This window comes from Strix aluco, chromosome 7, assembly GCF_031877795.1.
Source record: "Strix aluco isolate bStrAlu1 chromosome 7, bStrAlu1.hap1, whole genome shotgun sequence".
Classification (NCBI taxonomy): domain Eukaryota; kingdom Metazoa; phylum Chordata; class Aves; order Strigiformes; family Strigidae; genus Strix; species Strix aluco.
This window is the reverse complement of record NC_133937.1, coordinates 38240239-38253565: the sequence shown is the minus strand read 5'-3', so window position 1 is coordinate 38253565 and position 13327 is coordinate 38240239. Positions and strand designations below refer to the sequence as shown.

The 13327-nt window shown below is 40.5% G+C and overlaps 1 protein-coding gene across 1 annotated transcript; it reads right to left on the bottom strand.

The window, feature by feature from the left end:
* Nucleotides 1-108: 108 nt before the first annotated feature.
* Nucleotides 109-13325, bottom strand: BCCIP (BRCA2 and CDKN1A interacting protein). Its single transcript, XM_074831516.1, has 7 exons — nt 13151-13325; nt 9881-9955; nt 9129-9209; nt 7277-7375; nt 6555-6742; nt 5046-5223; nt 109-528 (listed from the first exon to the last, which is right to left on the bottom strand). Exons 1-7 carry the CDS (start codon nt 13265-13267, stop codon nt 358-360), a joined length of 909 nt encoding a protein of 302 aa, XP_074687617.1. The 5' UTR covers nt 13268-13325; the 3' UTR covers nt 109-357.
* Nucleotides 13326-13327: the final 2 nt, after the last annotated feature.

The following is a 13327-nucleotide window of genomic DNA, read 5'->3' as shown; positions in this document are numbered from 1 at the left end:
GAAGAAACATCTAGAAAAAGCACTTTTTCTTAACAAAAGGAGTTGTATGCACTATTTTGTAACAAAAATATACGATTTCATTTTGGTTAAATACATACTGAGCAGATCTTTAAGTTTTCTTGTAACACTGGGTTTTTATTGACTGCTTAATGATGATGTCAAAGTATAATAAGATACAATATTTAAAAATATTAATTTGATGGATATTTTTAGTTGAAACACCTATTTGTCCTCTAAGTGTACAGAGGAAGCATTTGAGCAGTAAAAACCCATTAATTCAATAGCAGTCTTCTGAAAATATTGTGAAGTCCTAGTTCTGAATGGCTGCTTTACAAAAAACGGTGTTTATAGAGAAGTTCAAAGTGAGAGATAGTCTTTGAGTTTATCCATAATTACATTAATTCCATCAGCTGGAACTATCATAACAGTCCGCAAAGGTTTCATTGGTACATCATCAAAGGACCATCTGCCGCCCAAGCAGGTGTCACTTTCCTCTTGCACAGAGTAGTTGAACTTCAGAAGGGCTTTCTAAACAACAGAAATAAATGCATTAGGATTAAAATTTTTAATTAGCATGAAGATAATACATTGTCTAAACAAAGTAAAAATAATTACCCTGTTATGGACATGCTTATTAAGAAGTTATTTTCTTACCTCTTAAAAGGTCCACCAAAAAACCTACAAGAGAATCCACTATTAAGTGTTTTAAACTATTTGCTTTTCACAGAATTTATATAATTTGTACTACATTCTAAAATGATTGCTGTCATTATAGTTTGGTATCAGAAAAAAGACCCAAGAGGAAAAAAAACCCAACAATGCCCCCTTTATATGCTTATGTGCCTCATTTTAGATTGTTTTAAGCCAGCATCTTATCCCGTATTACCACAGTAAGAAATGTCAACCTTTAGTTGTGCCAACTAGCAGGGATTCTTGACCAGTAATAGGAATATCAGGTTCTTAACAGACCTTCAATCCTGGAATAAGAGTAAATCACTAGCTGTGTAATTTTGAGAATTGGCAGATCAGTCAAAACCCAGATAAAAGGAATGGGGAGAGAGTGCAGGTAGAATAGAGCCTGCACTGAAGGTGACAGCTTGGTGTGGGCAACACGTGGAAGGCTTGTAGCAACAAACAGGTTCTGCGCTTCTCATGGCCCACTCTAAAACTGCTCAGAGTCCTAAAAATTAACATATCTGTAAGAATATGTGGTACGGTAATCACCTCTTTCACACTGCCAATGGAAATTACATGTTAAGGGGATGGGCACTACTGTGAATCCTGAGCAGAATTTCAAAAAGCTCTTGGAAAGTCTCTAGATGGCTGGAGCCACTGAAATACATATTTATAAAGGATGCTTCTTCACATAGGTAGGTGTCCATAACATCTATTATTTTTTTTTCAGTGATATATACTGCATAGAGATATAAAAAGGGACTGTTCTTCGCTTTTCTAGACAAAATACCTGATGGATAAGAAAAATTTACCTAACAAACGTTTCTAGTTCTCACACAAGTCAGATTAAGAAGTAGGAACTGAACTCTTAAGTAGAAAAACTTATCTAACCTCTCCGCTTTGCAGGGAAAATTAAGATCCAGTCTCCTTTTAGGTTTGCTATTTACTAACAAAATCTCAAGGTTGTACATTTAATTTTGGAAGAACGATCACATTAATTGAGTGGCTTTGCACAAGAACAAACAATTTGAGCAATGGAGGCCCTAAACCTTTAATCAGTTCTGAGTCTGGTTATAATAGGGCTTTTCTTCTGCTCCCTCAATAACATTTTAAGGAACAGAATAAAGCACAGGGAACTGACAAGTGCAAAAACGGCTTCTCTCTGTTTTATATGGCTCTAAGTGTCTGCCTCACCACATTTAATACTGGTTTATGGCAATCTATTAATGTTATGTGTGATCAGGGAGGATATACACTCCAACACTAATTTAACACATATACATTATTAAGTACGGAGACCCACCTAATCTAATATCCTCCATAATGTTTAAAATGAATTTGTTAAAAACACTAGAAAGACTGTTAAAAAGAAAAGCATGTTCAGTTTGAGTCTATCCACTTGAGTTGAAAATTATTGCAATTTAGATAGAAGCACACAATTAGTCTTTAAAATGCCACTCAAAATAACAAAACAGAGATAAATACAAAATAGACCTTCTAGAACATAACACCCGTGGACACACGGGCATCCAGGCTTCTCCCCTTCGGTTTTACAATAACATGTTTACACAGAGTTTTCAAGTTCAGTTGGTAAAGCTGCTGTGGCAAGAACACAAAAAGAAATTCCCAAACTTATTACTGCACAGAGGCTACAACAGTATTCGCTATAGCTAACAATGAATTCACCCACTTACATTTTTCTTCTTCCCAAAAAATAAAATTACAGCCATACCATAGCTGCTAATAGAATGTTACGAATGATTACACACAGGAACCTCTGCCATTAACTGTATGATGCATGTGCAAGTACTCTATCCTGTAGCCACTGCCAGAAATGAAAAATAATGGTCTCTTGACAAAGCAATAATACTGTAGAATAATATTTTTAAAGCTTTGAAAAAAAAATAAAGAACAATGAAAACTTCTTTACATTTCAAAGTATATTTTTAATTTCATTTCCTGCATCTTCCCCTCGCTTGATTTGGCTTGGGACAAGCAGAATTGTGTAGACAGGTTGCCTTAGGAAATAGGAAGTAATATTTTCATCTCAGTATTTTAGCATTTTTTATACTTGCCCTGAGTTGAATAGAAACAAAAGAAGTGAAGTGATATCTACTTGTTTGGATCTTCAAGAGTTTTTTTTATTCTGACCATTGTTTGAAAGTAATAGGTATCCAAAAGGAAATATGCAGAGATTTGAATCCATGAAGTTTGTTCAGAAGAGATCTCAGAGAGATGCATTTAACTGCATTAACAGCTGTTTCCTTCTAACACAGGACTAACTATTTAGGGGCAAGGAAAAGAGATCACAAAATCATAGAATGGTTTGGGTTGGAAAGGACCTTAAAGACCACCTAGTCCCAACCCTCTGCCACGGGCAGGGACACCTTCCACTAGCCCAGGTTGCCCAAAGCCCCGTCCAACCTGGCCTTGAACCCTTCCAGGGAGGGGGCAGCCACAGCTTCTCTGGGCAACCTGTGCCAGTGCCTCACCACCCTCACAGGGAACAATTTCTTCCTTAAATCTAATCTAAATCTCTCCTCTTTCAGTTTAAAACCGTGACCCCTCACCCTATCCCTACCCCTCTGATCAAGAGTCCCTCCCCCCTTTCCTGTAGCCCCTTTAAGTCCTCGGAGGCCACTCTAAGGTTTCCCCGGAGCCTTCTCTTCTCCAGCTGAACACCCCCAACTCTCTCAGCCTGTCCTCACAGGGGAGCTGCTCCAGTCCCACGAGCATCTTCATGGCCTCCTCTGGCCCCGCTCGAGCAGGTCCTGTGTCCTTCTGATGTTGGTGCCCCCAGAGCTGGACACAGCACTGCAGGGGGGTCTCACAAGAGCAGAGTAGAGGGGGAGAATCCCCTCCCTCGCCCTGCTGCCCACACTGCTCTGGATGCAGCCCAGCACACGGCTGATTTTCTGGGCTGCCAGCGCACGTTGCTGGCTCACAGTCAGTTCCCATCCACTGATACCCCCAAGTCCTTCTCCTTGGGGCTGCTCTCCAGCCACTCCTCGCCCAGCCTGGATTTGTGCTTGGGATTGCCCCGACCCATGGGCAGGACCTTGCCCTTGGCCTTGTTGAACTCCATGAGGTTTGCAGGTCCCACCTCTCCAGCCTGTCCAGGTCCCTCTGGATGGCACATCCCTTCCCTCCAGCATGTCACCACACCACACAGCTCGGTGTCGTTGCTGAACTTGCTGAGGCTGCCTCGATCCCACTGTCCATGTCACTGACAAAGACGTTAAACACCACCAGTCCCAACACCCACCCCTGAGGACGACACTCGTCACTGCTCTCCACGTGGACATCGAGCTGTTGACCACAACTCTTTGAGTGCAGCCATCCAGTATTAACATTAATCCAGTATTAACAGGCATTGCAGATGCTGATCAAGACTCTAACAAGAGACTCCTCTGCATTTTTTTTGAATCTTTATTCTTCTAAGTGCTTAAAGCTGCGACACTTGATTAAGTTAGAGCACTCTTGCAAGTTGCTACCTGTCATTCGAGCTGCCACTCTTGAACGCTTGTGATGTAAATCATGTTAGCTTGAATCTCACTGACAGATACTCAAGCTAACCCGCACTTCCTGCATTTCACACACGCACAGTCTTCTCTGTTCAGCTGACACAGCAATATAACGAGTCTTTGATATTTCTTATTATTCAGATTAAAGAAGACAACTGCACTGTTCCCCAAAGAAAAGGAATTTCAAACTTTGGTAAACTCAGAAGGCGTGGGACATGCTACTAAAGTCAATATACAAATTTATCACCAGTTGTTCATCCTAAAAATGTGGACATTCCATTCACAGTTTTTCTACAAGTCTAAAAATTATTACATTCAATTCAATCATTTCAGCATTGCTATATGAGTAAAGAGACAAAATTTGTTAATTCTTTGAGGCCAAGACACTGACCTCAAGACAAAGTAACACCCAATCTTTCCCCTAAAGTCTCTGCTTATTTCAGTTACTCTTGGAATTCTTCCATTATCCTCATAGCACTGGAGATCCTATCAGGTAGTAACTCTGCCACAGGCAGTCTATACCATACCATCTTATAGTCAGGTTAATTGTGACCCGATACAAATATGAGTAAATTCATGCTGATATGGAGGATTAATTTAATAATTTGAATTTATGGATAGCACACCTTCCCATGATTCTCTAAATACAAAAGGTGTTGTGCTCAATACACAGAAAGAGGTTGCTTGCTCCTCTCTCAACGCTACTTTAAAAAAAGCTGGATTTAATTTAAAAGATATGTGACTATATCTTTTTAAAAGCCTCTCTTGAATTTAAGGTGAAGCACCTTTTTTGCTGACAGGTAAAGAAAACCAAAGATTTTAAATTAAAAGAATCGCATATGTTACCTCATAGAAGAATTCTTCCTCTGCATTTGCAAACATTAATTCCTCCTTTTGCTGACTTCTCCCTTCCCTCCTCTTAGAATTGCTCTTGGTGGCTTCTGTAAAGGTCTTGCTGATAAGAAGATAGTAGTGGCACTTTCCACAAGGTTTGTTTGTTCTCTGTGCCTCAGTCAACTCTTTCCTGAAGATAAATAAATGTTTACACATACAATTTAAAAATACATTTACATACACAATTTAAACCCTCAACAAGTGTGTAAGTAAACTTTATAAAATATTAGTATAGAAAGGATAGTCATACCACAGCCTATTCTCTTACGAGTGCCTCAGAAAATAAATTTTGCATACGCATTCCCCGTACTTAAACATACTATTTGCACTTTAAAACAATAAAAACATGGTTTTCTCTCCACACCTCACAATATAACCCATTTTTCCCAGAATCTTTTTTATGGTAGAAAGGCTGTGAAACAATTCTAAGTGCAACTCTCCTGAAAACACATCACACTTTCCATGAGGAACTATAACTGAAGAGCCAGAAAACACTCTTGCCCACCCTTGTGTTAAACATGTTGTCACTGCAACAACTCCAAAACCCTTAAGACAAAGAGGCTGAGATCTGAATTTGAGTTGTGACAGGTGCCATACTAGTACTCAAATACTCAAAGCTAAGCCTTCAAGCACCTTATTTTTTTCTCTAAAAACCTTCCTGACCAACCTTATCTACATTATTTTTCTTCATATCAAAGTAGTAATTACTTAAATTACTCTAGTAGTAATTACTCTATTTTATTGTTTAAATGAGCCATGACAGCTCTCAACGTAACCTGACTTGTAATCTCACCTCACATGAGACAAAAGAAGAAAAAAAAAAAAAGCGCATTAGTTTGAGTACTGGAGTTCCTTATCCAACATAATTTCCTGGTTCTCAACATGGCACTAAAACAGTGTAACGTTGTATCTCAGTGTATTTATTTACTTACTGTCACCCAGCCTATGATACAAATCCATGAATTGGTAGAGATCAACCAGCACCTAACCTGCTTCACTCATTTGCTTGAAACTAATCAAAACACTGTCCCTCAATCCAAATCTTCCATTCCGCAGCCAGATAGTACATGAGCCAGATAGTACATGAGCAGAAATACCCAAGCCGCTCATTATCAGCATGCTATAAAAAGTTCTCATTTTTACATTTTCCTAGATCAATATGAAAATAATCCGTAATACAAAGATAAACTACAATATACACACAGCTATTCCTGCAGTAGAACAGCACATATTCTTAAATTATTTCCTCTATCTCAAAGTATAATGAGTTTGAGAAGCCTAAAGATATAAAAAAATGCTCAAAAATTAACTGAAAACCTTATATGAGATGATAATATTTTTTTCTGTTCATGTCTTACTTATATCTATAGTATCACCTGTCTTAGCACAGTTCTATATACTATTTCTGAAAAAATATGAAGAAAAAGTACTAACATCATGTCAAAAAACCCCCAAACTTACTGAAGCTGCTGGTGCATGGGCAGAGCAATCTGTGGTGGTACGTTAATGAATCTTTCACTTAGTATAAGACCCACAGGCTTAGTACTGTCATTTAGGAGTTTATTCAGTTGCTCAACTATGTGCTGTTCACAGCTCTTCTCACACCGACTTAGAATCAGCTCTTTGATTTGTTCAGCACACTGCGTACCCTAGAATCAAAAGGTATATTTTCTTTACAATATAGAACAATTATTTACACAAGAAAACCTCGAATGTGAATTTCAAGGGAATATTCTACAGGCCTATTGGTAACTTCCTTAAGCAGTCTCTAAAGCACTGTACAATTTCTCTGAAATTATTTACCAACCCTGAAGCTGAGGGCAAACAAAGGTTCTTAACTGATAGGAAGGCAGCGAGGAGCTGCAACACAAGTACATTCAACAGCAAAACTCAAAAGCTACGAAAGATGAAAGTGAAGAAATACAAAAGGCTGACAGTTCAGTTACCCTGGAACTACTATTAGACCTAGTTTTAACTCTCTATTCCATTCTTTGCTTTATGTTTGACCTTCAGCAAGTTACGCTGGACTTGATCCAAAAGCTCAGTGATGTGAAACTTTTAAGACCATAGTCCTGCATGGTGGAATTCAAAATCCTGATCTGGCTGCCTAGGCTTGTTATACAAGGCAGAAAAGCAGGATGCAGTCACTTATTACTGTCTAGGTGTTAATGAGGAATACCAACCTTCCTTTCCGTTAAGTTTAAGCAGCTTATAAAACCAAAGACTTCATCATCAACTTCATCATCATCATCATCACTACTGTCTTCTTCGACTTCTGCTTGCTGTTTCATGAAAGAAAAAGCAACAACTCGTATTGACATTCTATTTCCACTCTGCAGCAAATTTTGTTTTTTTTTCCAGAAGATGCTCAGCAGATGACAACCATCCAGCTAATCTGTACAAACACACAACCTACAAATTCTGGTTACAGTTATGAAAGTGTCATATCACTGAATGTCTCTGTGTACTTACAGCCAGCTATAGAGAGAGCCAGGCCATGTATCTTCTACAGCAGGATCTTCTGAAAGGCACTAAAATTTGATAGCTCACATATAATAAGCAGCATCTTGGTACATGGGATTGCAGTATCTTAAGCAAAACCAATTTTCTTCAGTTTCTAACGTAGGGAAATAAACCTGCAAAGTCTTAAAAACCATAGAGCAATAGAGATTTGATAGAGAGTGAAACAAAAAGCTCAATAAAACTCTGCAGTGAAAAACTTGGGGAAAGAACTGGGGGTCACGCAGTTGTAATATAACGATCATATTAAACTTGGGTAGAAAAACTGTTGGCACAGGACAAAAAGGGAATGCATAGGAATGCTACCATGCAACATGTTACAACAGCACAGCTGTGCTGTGAGGGCAGCTTGTTTGGGTTTGAAAACAACGTGGCCATGACATCTTGAGCACTACACAGTACTGCAGAGTGCAGCCTCTACGCAGCCGCTGCAGCGCTCCACTGCCAGAGCAGAACGTGCTCAGGACTCACTGCAGGATACTTTCCTATGTCCAAAGAACTCTGAACACAACGAAACTGCATGCAGGATGTCTTTGCTGTGTATCTCTGTACATCCTGAGAATGCAGGGAAATCACAAGGTCCTGTTCTTATGGAGATAGTGACAAACTTCTCCATAGCATTTTCAGCATTATTACTTTACTACACCAAAATTCAGACAGAAAAGTGAAAAACCTTCCATATGTAAAAAGAAACCAACCAAAATAATAAATCAACTTCCTTGTTTGGTTGAAAGTAGGTATGACATATTTCAGCTCCCATAGAAGAATTATATACCATATATACCCAGCTGTATCCTGGGCTGCATCCAGAGCAGTGGGGGCAGCAGGGCAAGGGAGGGGATTCTCCCCCTCTGCTCTGCCCTCATGAGACCCCCCCTGCAGTGCTGGGTCCAGCTCTGGGGGCACCAACATCAGAAGGACACAGACCTGCTCGAGCGGGGCCAGAGGAGGCCACGAAGATGCTCATGGGGCTGGAGCAGCTCCCCTGTGAGGACAGGCTGAGAGAGTTGGGGGTGTTCAGCTGGAGAAGAGAAGGCTCCGGGGAGACCTTAGAGCGGCCTCCCAGGACTTAAAGGGGCTACAGGAAAGGGGGGAGGGACTCTTGATCAGGGGTGTAGGGATAGGATGAGGGGTCACGACTTTAAACTGAAAGAGGGCAGATTTAGATTAGATCTAAGGAAGAAATTCTTCCCTGTGAGGGTGGTGAGGCCCTGGCACAGGTTGCCCAGAGAAGCTGTGGCTGCCCCCTCCCTGGAAGGGTTCAAGGCCAGGTTGGACGGGGCTTTGGGCAACCTGGGCTAGTGGAAGGTGTCCCTGCCCGTGGAACATCCTGACTGGATGATCCTGAAGGTCCCTTCCAACCCAAACTATTCTATGATTCTGTGATTCTATGAATTATTCTCAAAGCAAAAAAGCATACCAATTACAAAGACAGCATACCCTTCTGAAAGTCTGTTACGTCCCTTCAACATAAAAAGTATTGCACTTCATTTACAAATGTAAATTCTGTCTTACCTTGATAATACTTCCAATATGATTCTGTTGTATTAATATATCAGTTAATTCAGCAGTGTTAACAGGAGCTTTTAAAAACAACTGGAAAAGAAGAAACAAGTATTAAGAAATTTTAGGCCTGATGATATATCATGAGCCACTTAGTTGAAAATGAAGTCAGTAATTTCTCTGAATTGTTATGCAATGTTCTGTTCCATTTTTAATTTCCATTGAGTGAGTTTATTTAACTTCTCTCAATATAATACTGTAAAGACTAAAGATCAGCTTCTTGAAGCGCTTGCTCCTCGACCCTCCACAAGCTGGTATTTTGCCTATCTGCTATCCTTTTGAGTTTGGTATGATCTGAATGCTTGCTGAGCATAGGTTTCCAACAGAAACAGTCACTAGAAGACTGAAAGCTGCCACGTCAAACAGATACATTACTTGTTTGCCTGTTTTTTGAAGGCTGTAATTTACAAAAAAGACCCCTCCAGGAAGCTGATTAACATTGAACCAGGTTTTCTGGGCAGCAGCTAACACAATGAAGATAGAAAGATTATACACACTGTGGAAGAACAGCCCTCAGTTCATTGGGTAAACTTCTTGAAACCATAGTTTAGGAGATACATGTTCACTGTGGCTGTAGTTATTTAAATATTCATGAGCTGAAGGACAGTAAAACTATGAATCAACACAGATAATGTGAACTGATGACTTTGTCTTAACTCTTTATCAACAGACATATCAACCAAGTTAACAAGAAGTCAAAGTACCTGTTGTAGTAATTTCTTTATCCCATTATAGTCATTGTCTGATATGGAATGTGCTTCGAATTCAATATTCACCTCCTATGAAGAAGTAAAATAGAGATTATCAAAAATACTTGGCAAGAAACTGTATCAAAACAAAGCTAAAGTATAAGAAACTTGAAGACAGTAATGGTCAACATCAGAATTGGAACTTATTTCCATCTTTCAGTAATCTCAGCAATTGTTAAAGTTATAACTTCTTCTGTAATCTTTAGAGAGTATCTGTGAAAGTAACTTTTTAAAACTGACTTACAAACTGTTGTGAACAGACCTCTAATGCTTTGTTCCTGCAATCTGGTTCACACAATTATGTTTATCGTAGCTGCATAGACTCTCACTGTAGAGAGGCTTGATCCAGGCAGTTAAACTCTTAAAACTGCAGGACCGGAGTGTAATGCCTTGGCTAAAAATGAAGATTGCTGCAGACATTTAAACAATTACATCCAAAACCATACTTCTGCTATTTCCTCAAATCCTAATGGTATCATTAACCCCACTCTGGAAGTCTGTTCAGTAGGCACAGGAGACCCAGTCACAGCAAAACCAGAATGTGAACTCCTGCTTCTCCTTCCAGAACAAATGCTGTGCACCTACCAAATGCTTTTACTGGTATTCTGTATTAATGGTACTGCCTGCCAAGGTTGCCTTGCCTACCTGTTCTTCTGTGAACCACTGTTCAAGATCATCCACATTTACTTTATGCCTTTTAATTGTTGGTTTGGATTCCACTTTCTGAACAATCTAAACAACTGAGCCTTGCTTTTGTCACCAATTAAGACTCACAAATCTCTCCAATCCCATATCGAGGTCATGGTCTTTATTGTCCACTGGGAGAACAGCCTTAAAAGCCTGTTTACAGTGTAGAAAACAGATATACAACCCCTTGGGGGGGTGGGGGTAATAAAAATCAGGAGACATGCTCAGATATTCTTCTATGGTCTAGTAAAGCAATGACGCTCCACAGAGGTAACTGAGAGCACATTATTTACTTGAGAAGCTACCTATATAAGAAAACAGATTGTATCTTTGGTGTATAGAGCATTCACACCTGGCATCCAGGAACTTTCTGACTGCTTTAAAACTCAAGGATCTCACTGAATGATTAAGCCAATAAATTCTGAACAAAACACAGTTTACAGTGGTTCTGAATACTGTGCAAATCATAGCCATAAAATTGATATAAACCACGGGAGCACTAGATGTTCTAGCACTGGTCTTGCTTCATGGCTTTTCCACTACCCAGAATAACAGCCCTGTATGAGTTTACAAACCCTCCATCTTTCATCTATTAAAAAAAGAAAAAGCAAATAAAGACTCATCATATATTTTGCATGTCCTGTCTTGCTACTGTGTGCTTATTCTCCTCCCCCTGTGTTGCATCCAAAGCAAATCAAGAGCCTGCAAAGCAAGTTGTTATTACGCAACAATACTCCGCTACATACAACACAGAGGTGAGCAAAGCTTTTTCACCAACCAGGCCCTACCTGGCAATTATACTGTTGTGCTCAGATTGACAGAACTACCACATGCTCCTTTCTATGGAGAAAATATGTGCATAAAGGAAGAGATTTTCCTTTTTTCCACTTGTGGTAAGAGGCAAAGAGAAAGGCTAATATGGCAAAAAAAAAAAAATGCTGAGAATTACAGAGAAACAAATGCCCTTTAAGTACATGACTCTACAAATTTCTAAGTTTGTACAGTTATAAATGCTCAGTACATTTCTTTAATATTAGCAATGCACACCTTGATGTCTTACACAAGAATTGAGGGAAATTCAGTATACCTTTGTATCAAGACTTCCAAACTGAAATAGATGTAATAGTGATATATCACCCTCAAAATCTGGACTACTAAATTAAAATGTTATATTGCAAACTGTATCCAGTGCACAGACAATTGCAAATAAAACGCACCAGTGCAGGACACACAGAAACCATCCCCAAAACTCCTGTCACTGAAGAGTCAAGAAACTTCATCCACAGACACCACAACATAAACTAGTGTCCCACCTATGTTATGCAGGAATGCTGTGCACTTTAACCAAAAGAAAAAAAAAATATTATTGCCATTAGCTTTAATTTCGTAGTGTCTAGACACCAGTGCAACATCTTGTATCAGTTTACAAACACTGAACAGTACACAAAATACTAGCAGAGCTAGTCAAGAACTTTATAAACATATGTTAACTTAAAGTCAACACCCATTTAATGTGGGTTAACATTTCTAGCAAAAGGTAAGTGAGCTCTTCCATCATGTTAGTATGACTGGTAACACAATTAAACCTACACTTCTAATCATGACATAGTTTTTAAAAAAGGTAGGGTTTGGGTTTTTATTTGTTAACATAAGCTAAGGCCTCCTCTAAGAAAAAGATAACTCAAAGTGAAATCCTGGTGAAGACAATCAAGTTAGCAAAATATTTAATTTGAAATGTACAGAGTTAAAACCCATAGATACCCTTTAACTCTTTTAAGCCCTGTGAAAATGAGATTGCCTTATCATCTGAAGATTTTAATAGTTCAAAGTCAGTGGTCTCTTCCTTTCCTAGAAAGGGGGGCTCCTCCCTCAGTGTGTGTTTCACAACTAAATAATGCATTTTCACATACGTCCAGGTGCAGATATATAAAGAGAGACAAAGTTCAGAAAAGAAATTAACATTTGATGATTTCTGTGAGGTCTGGTGTTTTTTTCTTTTTTTTCTCCCTTTCTTATACAGAAAGGAAATCAGAGCAAATCTGTGTTGAAAGCATAATTTTCGAGGGGCTGCCTTCAGTGGAGAGGCTATAGGCAAGGGCCAAGTCTGTTCGACTGCTTGCGGCCTCGGGGATTCCAATATTGAAAAAAAGAACACAAAAAAAAATTAAGACTCTCCACAAGAATTAACCGAATTACACTTTGCATCACCGATTACGGACACCCACCGACGCGTCCCCCACACCTTAACACAGGAACCCACGGCCCCGCGCAGGGCCCCGACCCGCGGGTGCTTCGCAAGGGGCTTCACAGCGGGGACAACCCCCGTGTGTGTCCGTTCCCCCCCCCCCCCCCCCCCCCCCCCAGCGCTCAGCGCGGTTTTGTGAGGCCGGCTGCTCGTTTTTTACCGCTTTACAACTTATCGAGCGGCTCCAGAGCGGAGGGGAGGGCGGGGGGCGGCCGCGACAGAGGGGCCGGGGAGGGGAGGGCGGGCTAGGCCCCGCGCGAAGGCCGCCAGCGCCGGGGAGGGGCCCCGCTCACCTCATCGATCCTCTCCGAGTCCGAGTCTGAGTCCGACTCCGGCTCCGACCCCGACTCCGACTCCGGCCCCTCGGCGGGGGGCTGGGCCTGGGCCCGCCGCTTGGCCGGCGTGGCCATGCTCCGCGGCGCGCAGGCGCTCGGCAGCCGGAAGGCCGCGGCGGAGGGGCCGGCCGCGGG